The sequence below is a fragment of the Ascidiella aspersa genome, chromosome 1 (genome assembly GCF_963924565.1).
Source record: "Ascidiella aspersa chromosome 1, kaAscAspe10.2, whole genome shotgun sequence".
Classification (NCBI taxonomy): Eukaryota; Metazoa; Chordata; class Ascidiacea; order Phlebobranchia; family Ascidiidae; genus Ascidiella; species Ascidiella aspersa.
Window position 1 is genome coordinate 37,483,681 of NC_139447.1, and position 14,889 is coordinate 37,498,569.

At 35.3% G+C, this 14,889-nt stretch overlaps 1 protein-coding gene across 1 annotated transcript; it reads left to right on the forward strand.

The window, feature by feature from the left end:
- The first annotated feature begins 986 nt into the window (after positions 1 to 986).
- Positions 987 to 7,998, forward strand: LOC146170364 (cytochrome P450 2B1-like). Its single transcript, XM_083388446.1, has 9 exons — positions 987 to 1,277; positions 1,784 to 1,929; positions 3,225 to 3,333; positions 3,853 to 3,962; positions 4,984 to 5,105; positions 5,717 to 5,841; positions 6,338 to 6,482; positions 6,972 to 7,135; positions 7,678 to 7,998. The coding sequence occupies exons 1-9, from the start codon at positions 987 to 989 to the stop codon at positions 7,990 to 7,992; spliced, it is 1,527 nt and encodes a 508-aa protein (XP_083244572.1). The 3' UTR covers positions 7,993 to 7,998.
- Positions 7,999 to 14,889: the final 6,891 nt, after the last annotated feature.

Consider the following 14,889-nt stretch of genomic DNA (forward strand, 5'->3'; position numbering starts at 1 on the left):
TTATGTCAGTGATTTTCAACCCTATATGGCTTGCGGCACCCTGTAGAAATAATAAACATATTGCGGCACCCCTACAAGACTTTTCCGTAGGTAAATCACTAGAATGTCACAATAAACGGAACTGGAAAAACCTACATCAACTCAGCATATTGTAGGAAGTTTTAATTGGATTTATTCTACTCCTATCTTTACAAAAGGGTTGAGCAAAAATCAGCACCCGAGGTGGAGAACCAATGACTTATGTTGAAGTCATAAGTCATAGGTCACTTGCTCTAAGTGCACTTAAGTCAAGTTAGGTAAAGTCGTCGTAACACCGTTAGATAGTGACAGTTCGGAACTCCATAAAAGGTGGATGGTGTTCGTTTCATTCCAATCGCGCTACTGATCAGCAACCAGCAACGTTAAGTTTGGTTTTATAAAGACCGCACATTTTCTGGTGGCATTTAAGCAATGTACTTTCCAAAAGCCCAAAAATAGTTGATTTTTCTGAACCGTGTTACACAAATAGGTATAAGACAAAAATCAATAAATTTTCTTTCAGGGTTTGAAAGTCAAAAGCTGAAACAAGCGTTTGGCTATTTCGCATTTCCGTAGTTAATATGCGCAGAAATACCCTTGGAGGATGGGTAGGGGCGCGTCATGGTCTCGTGCTAATATCTAATAGCTTTATCTTCATTTTGAGTTACATCGTTAGAGTTGGCAGAAACGAGCGGCGACGCTTCAAGTTTATAGATTAAACGTGACGCTCGTTAAACTATTAACCGCATCCTCCGGATATAGCCGTGGATTCCAGTATCCAGTAGTTTGTGCAGACTCAGCGCAATATATATCTTGTGTAACACAAACATTCGGTCATTCCACAAGTTCGTTTAAGCCTATCAACATGAATGCTGTTAACCATTAACTTCAGCCTCGGGATAGAGCAGTGCATTCCAGTAGTTCCGAATCTATAGGTAACTTTAACTTTGCTGTATTTATCTAAGAACATGGCCTTGTACGAACTGGCTGAAAGTTTTGCTGATCAGTTATGCTCATTAAGCGCCTGGAATTTGCTTTTTATTTTCTGCGTGTTGTTCTTCATAAACTGGCGTCGGACTCCGCATCCCAAATTCCCACCAGGTCCTAAAGGACTTCCTCTGGTTGGAGTTGTCCCATTTCTATCGGATCAGCCTGGAATAGATTTCAAGAGGTGGAGTCTTAAGTATGGACCTGTTATGTCGGTTCGAATGGGAACAAATAGTTGTGTCATTCTTAACAACTTTGAGTGCGTAAATCAGGTGAGCTATTAATAATCAATTATTCTTAGCACGCTTTTCCGTAGGAATAGAAAAGTGAATTATGCATGTTCTATATTATTATATGTCACAACTTCTCGTTTCACTAATAATTATAGGTTACCTTCAAGATGACGTTGATTATGTAAACCCATAACGGATAGTAATATTTTTGGCCGCCTGAAACAAATCATAATTACAAGTTTTCAACGCAATCAGTAGCATTTTAATTTTTTAAAAAGCTAATAATTTCTTTACAGCGGTTTGGTGAATACTCGACTAAAATGTCACGATATGTTTTTCCTAATGTGTTTTTTTCTAGAAATCACAGATAACTTTTGGTATTTTTTATCGATAAATACAATCAATTGCTACCAAAAATAAAATGAATTTAAAAGAATTTCCCGAATAATTTTCCGGTTCAAAAAGCCGATAAGTTATATATTTGTGCTTTTTAATTTAAATGTTCTTGTTAACTTGTTAATGTAACCCTCATTAATTAATTGCAGGCACTCGTCAAGCAGGGAAACACATTCTCTGGTCGTCCATGGGTTGAGCTGTTCTGTAGTTTGACAAAACAGAAGGGACTGATTTTTAAGAACTACGGCGAAGATTTTAAGGCGCAAAAACATTTTGCCCTCAAGTATTTACGAGAGTAAGCTTGTTGTCATCTTTACATTTTAGTTGATAGAAAATCAATCTATAATAAGTAATACGTAATAATGACAGTGTTGTAATGACTTAAGTGCCTGACTTGACTTAAATGCAGTTTTACAATGACTTGGCTTGACTTGACTTGACTTAAGTATTTTGGACAAATGACTTGGTTAAACCAGGGGTCGGCAACCTTTTTGTAGTCGCGGGCCAAACCAACCTCAGAAAGGTCTCTGCGGGCCGCACAAAATGTTAAGTAAGAATTATGTTATTAAAATGTTAAAACTACCGTGAATCAGGCGGACTTCGGATCTTTTTGCGCCTAAAAACGTGTTTAATTACATTTAAGGAAGCAGTAATAAAGTATTGGCGCAAAGCGCGAATAAAATGCGTTTGTTTGGTTTAAAGTCCGAGTCCACACACCGTCATCCATATTACTAATGAAAAGTGTAATAAAACTACTTTGAGGAAACGAAGTTAATCTATAGTTCAGTGTTTGTCAACCTTTTAAAGTCCGGGCACAACGAGCGCGATTTTATTTTGGTATAACGCCATTTTTTGCAAGTTTTCATTAGCCTACATTGCCGACAATAAAAAATAAAAAAATGCTAAAAAATCTATGTCCAATATTTGTGAATACGTTTTCCCTTTGTCCGCGACGCACTTGGCAGCCTTCCACGGCGCAACGGTAAAGAAACGCTGATCTATATTTTAAAAGACAGCGTCAAAACGTAAACAAACCGAATGTAGAAGGATCATTCGCGCAAAGCGCGAAAATTTTTCGCACCTACGAAGTTAAAATAGTTAAAAAGTATTTGAAATGGAATCGTGCCTAGTTTGTCAAAGAGGCGGCGGGCCGGATGAGTTTCATCGGCGGGATCCGGCCCGCGGGCCGTTGGTTGCCTACTCCTGGGTTAAACGAAACGATGTGAAGCCTAATAAAACCCATTGAGATATATTAATTTGTCGAAGCTGTGTGATATAGTTAGGTTATGCACGACAATTTTAGGCTTCAAAAATCCTTAAAAGGCCAAAAGTGTAGGAGATGGATAAGGTAGGAAAAAGATTTAGTTTAAATAGCCACAATACTATGTGCAATGGCCTCGTGGCTAGTTCGTACAAGCGGTAGCGGTATAATTTTCCGACCTCTAGATTATAATTTAAACACAATATTGGCTTGTCTGGGTTTTGATAGATACATTCCACGGAATATACTTCTGTGCTGAAGTGAAATCGTTCGTTGTACGTACTTTTATAAAAATCCATATAGGCGTTAATGGCTGTTACTTTATTAAGACATGGAGCTGCAACCAAAAGAATGGAAACTCTTATCGGCAACGAAGGCGATCTGTTCGTGAAGTATTTGGCCGAAGTTCAAAACTCTGACAACCAAGTCGATTTACAGGTTTGTCTTCAACATTAAAAGTTATTTAGATTGACGATAAAAATATTCCAAATTGATAACATATAATAAACGAAATAATTTTAACCTATTTTATACTTATGGAATTTCAAACGTATTCGCACTTACTAAAATTGTTTTTTTGTTGAATTAAATAACGTTGTTAAACACAACCATAAAAGCGAGTTTATAATTAAAGAAGCAAATTGAAGAAGGTCATACTTACAGAATCTTTAACGTCTTTGATTTGTAAAAAATATGTTTTGTTAATTGAATAAAATCATAAAACCCAAATTTTACGAGAAACTTGAATTAAACGGAACACAATAGAACTATATTAATTTGCAGTATTTTTAAACATTTATGTATTTCCTAAACTTTGTTTGTTAATTTCAATAATTATGTTAACTACAAAATTTACCCAAAATTTATAATAATTAATCAACTAAACAAAAAACATACATACAGTTGGGCTTTGGTATTCCCACCACGTCTTACTAAACTTGCTTGTTTTTTATGAAGCACAAATTGTATCTGGTGACCTCCAACATCGTCGCGCAAACCGTGTTTGGAACCCGAGAAGATTACGACGACCCAGATAATAACAAGTTGCTGCATTCCATAGCTATGCTGTGAGTAAAAAACGAGAGCCAAACCTGGCGTTACTGTCTGACGCCAATCGTTAGCTTCAGCCAATTCACATATACTGGGTTGCCAGCTTTAACGTCAAATTTCCTCGCTCCTAACCGAAAGCGTCGAAGCAAAAATATTCAGAAAAATATCCAAATATATATTTTGACGTTTATTAGTTAACGCAAAACGCATCTCGTGTGCGCCTATTTTAATACTGTATATGCCCATTAATGTGAGTATATAGTTTGACATTTTATCAGGGCTAGTCTACCAGTTTAATTTCTAAAACTTTGCTCACACTTATAATCATCGGCACTTGAAGCGTAAAAAAACGCTTTCAGTCTCGGAAAGCTGAAATATTTTAACTTGACGCTTTCAGTTAGGCACGACGAAATTTGCCGTTTGCGTAGACAATACGTTCTGTGTAAATTGGCTGTGGCTAGTGTAAACCAGTCTTGGCATACTTAATATAACGAGTTCATTTTTATAATTTTATATGAAAAACAATGTAATCTTTCTGGTATAATAAACAAAAAAGTAATACTTTGTTTGACTAGTATAAAAAACATATCATGACCAAAAATCTATGAGTAGACGAAATAGTTAAATTATTGTGAATATACCTAAACTCCAATGCCCGAGGTCTTGAGTTCAAACCTCACTGCAGCTAGTTGTTTTTTTCTTGTCTGCCTTGGTTGCATCATTGATCGACAGATTTGGTTAGTCTGCGATTACTTCGGGTATATTTATGAGACGTAAGGCGTAATTATATGTGTTTGAATTTTAAGTTCGCTAAAAAAGCATAGTTGTTAAAATTAAAAAAAAATCAATTCACCTTCAAAATAAGAGAAAGCAACACGTCATAACAATAGTATGCCATAGCATAACAAACCAAGTATGTAATAATCCTTGGTAAATACTACTTCATCAGGGCTGGTCACCGGATATCCTAGCTTAGTTGGTTAACCAAGTTATTCATTTTACAGCATTTAGTTAGATTTTTTTTGAACATTGACGCAGGATTGCCGACCCAGAGATCGCAACGAGGCTGAGCGTCATGTCTATTTGCAACTTTTTATCTCATGTTCCTTACTTCGCTGCAGCTCAAAGAAAATTCGAAGGATACATGAGGAACATCCTAAGTATGAACTAGTTTCAGATACATCCACTTGTAGACAAAATGCATCACGATTTGAATGTTACGTACTATTTAATACACTTGCTTAAAGTATGTAGAGCGGACAGTAGAAACTTGGCGACATATTGAAACATCGCCGTTTTATAGAACAACCATGTAGGACTGTAGGTATATTGGACTAATAAAATTGACGCATTCCACTGTTAACTGTTGTGTAAAGTTTTTTGGGAAGAACTATTTTGTTTCATGCAATGAAAGTCCATGTTACAAAGGACAGGCGCGAATCTAGGATTTTTTAGCACACTTTGTTTAAACGTTTTTAGCCCAAAGGCGTCATGCTTCTCACCGCACCCGAAAATGACAATTTGGGCAACTTGAACAATATGCGTTTTGTTTCGATAAGATATTTGTAATTGATTTTGTATTCCAAAAACTCTAACATAAAACTTTAACAACATAGACGAACTGTTTGGTTTTTTAAGTTAACTTCATTGCAACACACCGCCTTACGACGTAACTTTGTAATCTGTGAACAAAATCTTAACGACATAAACTGTTGTTTGTTACATATATGCAACATTCATTTTTAATTCTGATATGATTTATCTATTTTAGATGAAATTAAAAGAAGGATAGCAGAACATAAAAAAATATTTGACAAAGAAAATGTAGTGGACTACATTGATACGTTTCTGTTCGAACAGAACCATGGAAATCGACCGAAAGAACAAGATTTTAATGTAAGTTAGCCAGGGGGTTTATTTATATAGAATGACTCAAAAAAATCAAAAAATCAAAATATTAGGTCAGATTGTATCGTTTTATAATAAATTCTGTAAATTATTGACAATCCATTTATTTTAAAGACATTTTTGCATATTTTATATTGCTTATAGTTATATTTTAGAGTTTAAAACACTACTTACATCGTATATACCAGGTGTTGGCATAGTATTACTCAGCCGCATCGTGAAATTCTGTATAGTTTTCTCAATTTGGAAAAAAAACACGAGGGGGACGGCTCTGGATCCCATAAAACATTTTTTTAGTATCCATATTTTTTTATATTATTCTCCACCAAGGATACTCTACCTACACGTTAAAGAGCTGCAACTGCGTAGCTAATGCCAACGTTATTTAATTTATTTATATAGTTCTATTTACCAAAAACTTTTTAGAATGCGACCCCTGTCCTGTATACGTTGTAGTTGTTTAACGCGTTCATGTCTTACATAGGAAGAACAGTTGACGGTTATGTGCCGGGACTTTTTCATTGCTGGAACGGATACGACTAGTTGCCTTCTTACCTGGCTCTTTGTGATCTACACCAACCACCCGGATCACCAAAAGAAAATTGATAAAGAAATAAACGACGTTTTAGGTAGGTTAGCTTATCTGCTGTACAGGGCTGCGGAGTCGTTTACAAATAACCAGAGTTCGATTTAGGCCTAAAAATGAAAGTCCGCCTCAGGCAAAATATGCGACTTGGTTGAGTCTTGAGTCCGGCTGCGAATCTACAGCATGTGTTTCACCATTGATTTTACTAAAATAAGGTGCATATTGAGTAATCCACTCCATAGGGTGGGACAGTCATATAATTCACCCAGCAAATTTGGTACTGCGCATGCGCACGTCGAACTCAGGACTTCGGTAATTCTATGTAGTCTTACACGACTCATATTGCCCAAACGTTTGTAAAAAGCGAAATGTTGATATTTTTTAGTAAAAATTCGGAAACTATTGTGTCCATGTATCAAGCTGTTCTGGGATCGTGAAAACTTCTAGTTTTTTACATAAAAATAACACCATTATCTTATGAGAGCTTAAAACGATTTTTGTAAGTTTGTTTAAACTTTTGTTAATGCTCCAGGTTCTTCTGGGATCGTTACAATGTCCAAACGTGCAGAAATGCCTTTCACTTGCGCCTTTATTCTGGAGGGAATGAGGTTCCGAACAATTATTCCATTGGCTGCCCAACATCTCACCATTGAAGATGTCGAACTCTACGGATATGTTATTCCAAAGAACACAGCGGTGAGTAATTGTTAAACGAACCATTTGCAAAGCTAGACACAAATGGGGTAACTATAGGACATTTGGATTTGTTAAATTAAGGTCCAGTACTTTTAAAAGGTCCATAAAAACTTTCTATTTGGTGCCTTGTAAAAAATATGTTGTTTTCGCTGTCCTCTTTATAAACTTTAACATGCTGATAGTGTGAACCCACTCAAACATAAACAGTTCATCTTCAAACTAAAAGAAGCTTTATCAGTCATTCGCCTTAAAAATGACCAAACTGAAATTTGTAATATGGAAAACAATGTCAAAAAATCTTATGAAAATAACTGGCTTTTTTAGCTTCGTCTTATAAAAGGATCAAGTGCCTTTCAAGGTATTTTTAACATTTTATTCGCCCAGAATATCTTCTTAACTCGAATAAAGATTAAAAAATAACTCGCTTTCTATAGGTGTTAGTTGTATCTGTAAACTGTTTTAGTTTCGAATCTATATCATCACGCATTTATAAAAAAATCGAGGGGATTTTTTTGGATAAACAGTTATTTTGATTTGCTCAGGTTTACGGGAACCTTCAAGGTGTTCATTTCGACCCTCACGATTGGCCAGAACCCGAAAAGTTCGACCCTTACCGGCACATCGACGAAAACGGGAAGTTTGTAAACTCCAAGAAGATCATTCCCTTCGGAATCGGTTCAAGATTTTGCCTTGGAGAGAGCATGGCGAGGGTCGAGGTCTTTATGTTCTTTGTCAAGGTTCTGCAGAAGTTTAAAGTGCGAAGTGTTGGTAGTAACCCACCACCTCTTGATAAACCAACTGCGACGGCTGTTGTCTCTCCAAGGGAGTGCGTGGTCAAGCTGGAAGCTCGAAATTAATGTACATGTCACATATTGGCAGTGGTTTAAGGCTTTGGTTGATTGATAAGACTTTGGTTTGACTCTGCGTTTGGTACCTGTACATTTATGCGTTTGGTACCTGTACATTGTATAACTGTATCTGACAATAAGTACGGTTAGGACTTTAAATGTGGTCAAGCTAGAGTATCGAAAGTAATGTAAATCTCACATAATGGCAGTGACTTAAGACTTTGTTTTTTTTCTTATATCGCCTACGACTATTGGTATTCCTAGGCGGTCACCCATCCAAGTACTAACCAACTAACCAATCCCGAGGATGCCTAACTTCCGAGATGGGACGAGATCGGGTGCATTTAACCCAGTGCTTCTTAAAGTTTTTTTTGTTTTGTTCACCCCTAGCATATATCTCCAGATTTCATTCACACTTGTCTCACGATATGGTAAAACTATCTCGTCTATATGTAACAGCACAAAATGATTTAGGTTGTTTTCATTAATTTCTCACGGTTCGCCCTTATTCACCCCTGCAAAAATTTTATTCATCCTGGGTGAACCATTCACTTGTTTAAGAAACACTGATTTAACCCTTTTTTTGGACTTTGTACATTGTATAACTCTGACGATCAGTTTGGTTCGTACTAAGAATTAACTAATTTCCACTTGTAGGGCCCGTTGTTTGGGAACCATGTTTTTCACAAGGTTAAGGTTAAGGTTTCCATATTACTATACCCGAAGGACCTAATACCAATAAAAAGTCTTCACAAAGTTGGGTGATGTAGTTAGACAACTTGAAAGAAATCCGTTATAATGAATAATCGCTCGTAAAATTGATTTTTATCCACACATTTTTAGGTGTACGTTTTAGCGATTAATGTAAATATAGTTTAGTTTGATGCTTGTATTGCATTTAACCTTTCCACTTTTGACGATATTTTCGATTCGAATTTTAATTTACTTACTTGTAACTATAATTATGATAATTCTAATCATCCTTGAGTACAAATGTTCTTTAATTTGTCGATGGTATTTCCTACAAGTGATTACTTAATTTGGGAGATTCCAAAATAATTCTACGTTTTAAAATTTTTATTTTCAAAAAAATAATATTGAGATAGATGATTCCCAGCTAACACAAAACGTTTTTTCGACGTTCGGATTTTTTTTTTAAACTAAGTAAACGTTGTGGGAATGTGTCCAAACGAACGTTAAGGAAATACGTCGAGGCCGTGTTATCAAAACGTAATGTAAAACGTAGCACTAACGTCAAAATTAACGTTAAGAAAAACCGCAATGCGACCAAATTTCAACGACATTTGTAACGTACAAACAACGTTGATTACAGACGTCGATCTTAACATGTTTTACATCATTTTGGTAAATCTAACATTTTTAGACCGGTTTAGACGTATTTTACACGTTTAATTAACGCTGTATATTTAACGTTCCGTAAAACTATAACGCAACCAGCTTAGAACGTCATACGTGACGTAGAATTCACGTTCATTTCTGACGTCACAATTAACTTGTTATAGACAAATTTTAACGTAACTTCAAACGTTTGATTAACGTTCTTTCGTAACGTTGAAACAAACCAAATGCAACTTATTTTAAAACGTCATAAATCACGTACAAAAAACGTTGTTTACTGACGTCAAAACTAACGTCTTTTCAGCCACTTTTGACGTCGTTTAAACGTTTTTTCAATGGTATTCTTTAAAAAAATTGTGGCGCACCACAATGTAACCTGATTATAACGTCAAAGGTGACGTACTAACAAGGTTAATTACTTACTTCGAGGCTAATAACTTCTTTTAGGCTATTTTGTACGTCATAGCGAACGTTTTGCTAACATTATTTTTAAACTTTGTGTCCACCATTGATGTAACTAATTTACAACGTGATACGTGACGTACAAGCAACATTAAATTCTGACATCAAAGCTAATTTCTTGGAGACCAGGACGCCCTTTTAAGCATTATAATAACGTCATTTTACCGTTTTGACTAACTACAATGTTATATAATTAAAACGTAAAACGTGAGGTAACAACAACGTTACCTTTTGTAACAAGGATAATTTTTTTATGACTTTTTTATACATCATTTCTAACGTTTTAATAACGTCATTTCTCAACCTTATTACAAACCTTAATGTAACCAATTTAGAACGTCATAGGTGACGTACATGCAACGTTAATTACTCACGTCAAAGTAAACTTGATTTCATTTCATACGTTGTCGTGAGAAACCACAATGGACCCAATTTAGGAAATCATACGTGACGTACAATCAACGGTGATTTCTGACGTCAAAGCTAACTTATTTAAGACCGTTTTGGATGTAATTTTAAACGTTTTAGACTATTTTATACATAAATTAAAACATTTCATTAATATTGTTTAGCGTTGATACAAACGTCAAAGGAACCCTATTAAAACGTTAAACGTGAGGTAGAAACAACATCAATTAGCCTACTTACGTTGAAGGTAACTAATTTTAGACGAATTTGCGTGTCATACACAGTTTTTTCGACTGAGCTGAAGTACAATCGAATCAAAATGCCATACGTGTCGTATAAAAAACGTTGTTTACCGACGTCAAAACTAACTTTCCCAGTTTTAATTTTCGTTAAATAGAAATGCTCTCTTTTAAGGAATGCGTCGGGATTATGTATCCTATGTACAAAATATTTTGGATTAGGGTGGGTCAAGTATTAAATCATAAATATAATAATACTTCACCCACCCTCACCCAAACGCTAACTCGCACCCTAACCCAAATATTGTGCGTTGATTTAATCATTGTGGTAGGATTCTAGACCAGCGCCCAATTGCATTCTACGGCGAGTGAACACCCAAATTTTTTAGACAATTTTAATGCAAATCTTGATCTTTGTATCATGCCAGCGTAAATACCTTGGGTATGCATAAAACCCCAAATGAACACTTGAAAATTCATTACTGAAGATCTTGACTAAAGGCTTGATTAAAAGTTCAAGGTGGGATTTGAAGAAGGGTACACGTTAAAGATATTCCTCATGAACTTGGCTGCTCATCAATATTTACAGGTAAATTAGTGATTAATATTTTCAAGATTTTTGTTAATTATTATATTTATTTGACTCTTACTGTTTTGTTTTATGCTTGCAATTGCCCTAGATGCTAACAACAAAGACTTTAAAATGTATCCTGGCTGCGTTTAAATTTCTTTATTTGGGCAGCAATTTTTTTCAAAACCTACCAGTGATAGTTATACAATGTCCAGAATTTTAATTTTATATATTTCTGACCAGTCTGCATTCTGTGGACCAGAAGCTACACAGCACAAATAGCTATCACACAATAAGTAAAGGCAAAATAAACATAATATGACAGAATTATTGGGATTATACCATTGACTAGTACTAAGAATGGTCTATATTTTTTAATATAAAAACAAAGTTTAAAAAATGTAAAAAATACTAATATTCATTATTAAATGTTATTTGGCAAAAAAATGAGATATATTGGCAAAAAAATGAGATAAAAATTCTTGATACTAAATTTTACCAAACAAATTCAGGTTGCACAAGAAAATACATTAACAGTGATATAAAATTTCTGTACTTGTCTAAATTAGTAAATGGCACATCTAAATTTTGAAACTATGGTTGAATTGTGTTAGGATTCCAAACGTCTGGATCATAATATTACCAATAGTGAGAACAATTAATCACAAAACACTTTGCTGACATAATAAAAAAATCAAAAACATGAAATAACTATCAGGTAATTTTAAATTTTTTGTTTAAGGCAACCAGTTGGGCATTTATTGTACCATGTAGAAGCACGTGCATCATTGCAATTAGTTTTTTTGGCTTTGCTCATTTCGATTTTGTTTCATAAGGTAAATGAAGTTAAAAGTTATGTTTGTAGTCATTAATCACATTTCCCAGTTAATGCAGCTTAAACAGATGAAAGTTGGATGGGTTTTTCTTAGCTGGACAAACACATGAGCCATTTTTATAAGGTATATATTCCCCTGTTCGACCCTATAGCCCTAGCAGTCACTTCCCTATTCCCTAATTTTTATATTATTTGCCAACAGCTCTCTCGATGTATCCACACACGCATTCAGATTCGGATTAAACTGCTGGATTTTCGTTTTACACCGCTGGATTTGCATTGTTCTTATTTTTTCAATACGTTGTTGTTGTTAACGTTACTTTCCTGTTTTAATGTGCAATGTGCATTGTTTTACACATAGTCTGTGAAATGCAAAACTTTTTAAATTTTGTCTTTTAGACTGTGTTAGTGTAATAGAGCAATTTAAGTAACACTATAAAATTCGTGTGTTTTGCAGGTCCACAGACCAATTTTCTAAGTTTTCTTGTCTTTTTTACAGTTCTTTATTGTCAATATTTTTATACTGCCGTGTTTGTTTTACTTCAATACTATATTATTTCTGTAATTTCCTGGATGGTAATTGTTTAGAAGATTTAGTAAGAATTTGCAAGTGTAAATAATTACAGTCAGATATGTCACAACAAGTATAAGTGTTTTAAAAGTTCAAAAAATCTTTATTATGTTTCTTTTTTGCGCATTCTACCGTAGTTGCGAACGTAATTTGTAACTTCATTGCAAACGTAATTTGTAGGGCATGGAGTCCAAACTATTACGCAAACATAACAATGTGAAAACTTTTAATAACCTAGTTTTACAACGTAGTTTCGAACGTCGCATGAACTTTGTCCGGATCACACATTTTCACGTAAAAATAACGTCGCTGAACATCGTAATTTACAACGTCTAATCTACGTCGTCTGGAGTAGACACTTCTACGTAAAAATAACGTTTATGATAAACGTATAAATAACGTAGTTGCACAACGTCGCATCTAGGTCGTAAAGTGTCGACGCTTTTACGTAGAAATAACGTTGGTTGCAACGCCTTATCAAACAAACTTAAACCAAAAATCTACGTCGCTGCGACGTCAAATTGTTAGCTGGGTTAGCAGTAATATAGTTAAAGTCTTATACTTTTTTTTAGTGGTTTAGTTTCTTTTAATGGTCTAAGGCGATTTTATTTTTTTTGAGCAGTTCACGGGGACAAAGAATGAAAATAAATTCCTTAGTTAGTGAGTATGTAGTGTTTAACTAATATTATTCTCCAAAGTTATCGAATTCCTGATAACATACACGATAGTCTAGAATTAATATACACCATACTTTAAAGTTTCCCAGCGCAATGTTTTCTAATTGTAAAACACTTCAAAAAATACTTAGTAGTACTTTTTAAAATAAAACATTCAACTAGAATTGAAAAATGTGATACTTGCATTTTAAATGCAGATCTACGTAAGTTTAATAAAACCAAAATTTTTTAAAAACATTTCATATTGGAACGACTCATTTTGTGAGCTAAGTATAGATCAGTGATTCAAACTTACTTAAAAGTTGTAGAGAGCAGATATTTTAAATCTTAACCTGGAATTGCTTAGCTGTAAGGGTTTTAAGGTTTCTGTTTTTGGTTTGTCTAATGTCTATATTATATCCATGAGGCACCCTAAAAAGAACCTCTTTAAGCTTTTATCTTCACTGCAAATACAAGATTCTAAAAATTAACGTCGTTTATGCACGAGTAACGTCAAAGACTTGGTAAAACCGAGCTTCGGTAAACCACAGGGCTCATGGATATTTCTTATGGTTTATTGGTAAGTTTCGCAAAATAGATATCGACAGCTGCAAACGAACTCGAATAGACAGCTTAAAAATAATTAAATTTGCAAGAATTAATAAAGCTTTAGAAAATCTATAAGCTAAAAGTGCTTTTCAACTGAAAGGCGTTTAAAGCTCAGCTGTGAAGTCTAACTCTAGTGGAGATATGCTGTTATACTTATCCCACTTATGCTATCATTATCCTGCATTTAAGTTTATTGACATTAACACCTAAAAGTTTGTTATTATGTTAAACCTACATATGGGCGTATTAGAATACTCTTTAAGCGGTCAATTAATAAACGATTCTTTTGCGCAAGCAATCAACAGAATACGTGATTTGCTACGGGCAAGTTTGGCAACCACTTTTCATCTTGTGAGGTTAACGGCACTTTGCTTGAAAGCAAACGACTGCGGTGTCGTGAAATGTTATAGCAGTGGTTCTTAACCTTTGGTAACCTGTCGAACCCCTATGTTATTCTGCAAGACTTCGTCAAACTCAAAATTTTCGCTCAGTATTCATTTCTTAGCTGCTAAAACTGGGCATATTTAAATTATAACTTGCATTTGTATAGGGTAAAACAGGGCTGCGGAGTCGGTTAAAAAAAAACGAGTCCGACTCCCGAGTCCGACTCCGGCCAAAAAATACACCCGAGTCCCCAGTCCGACTCCGGCCAAATGTAAGATTTTGTCGAGTCCCGAGTCCAGCTCTGACTCTACAGCCTGTATTTTACCCATTTACGAAACTAAATTAAGCTGGATTTTCTGCAATCCACTCATATTGTTGTCATAATTGATCCACCCGCATTACATGGTTTAGAAATATTTCTCCATTTGCTACTACACCTTTATGACTTACATTTTGCCGCCTTAACAGTTTTAAAACTTGATACTGCGCATGCGCACGTCGGACTCGGGACTCAGGTAGTTTTACGCGGTCTTACTCGAGTCCCGAGTCCGACTCCGGCAAAACAAACCGACTCCGTCGAGTCCCGAGTCCCGAGTCCCGAGTCCCGGGTCCCGAGTCCGACTCCGCAGCCCTGGGGTGAAATGGCAAAACTTTCAATTTATAACGTTACATGACACCTTGGCGCATAAAAGAGATTCGAATTTAGTTTGAAATAACAGCATTATTGTTTCAGAGGACGTTCTCGCCGAACCCTTGAAAAAGCTGCGTCGAACCCCAAGGGTTCGAACGGACCCTGGTTAAGACACTGTGTT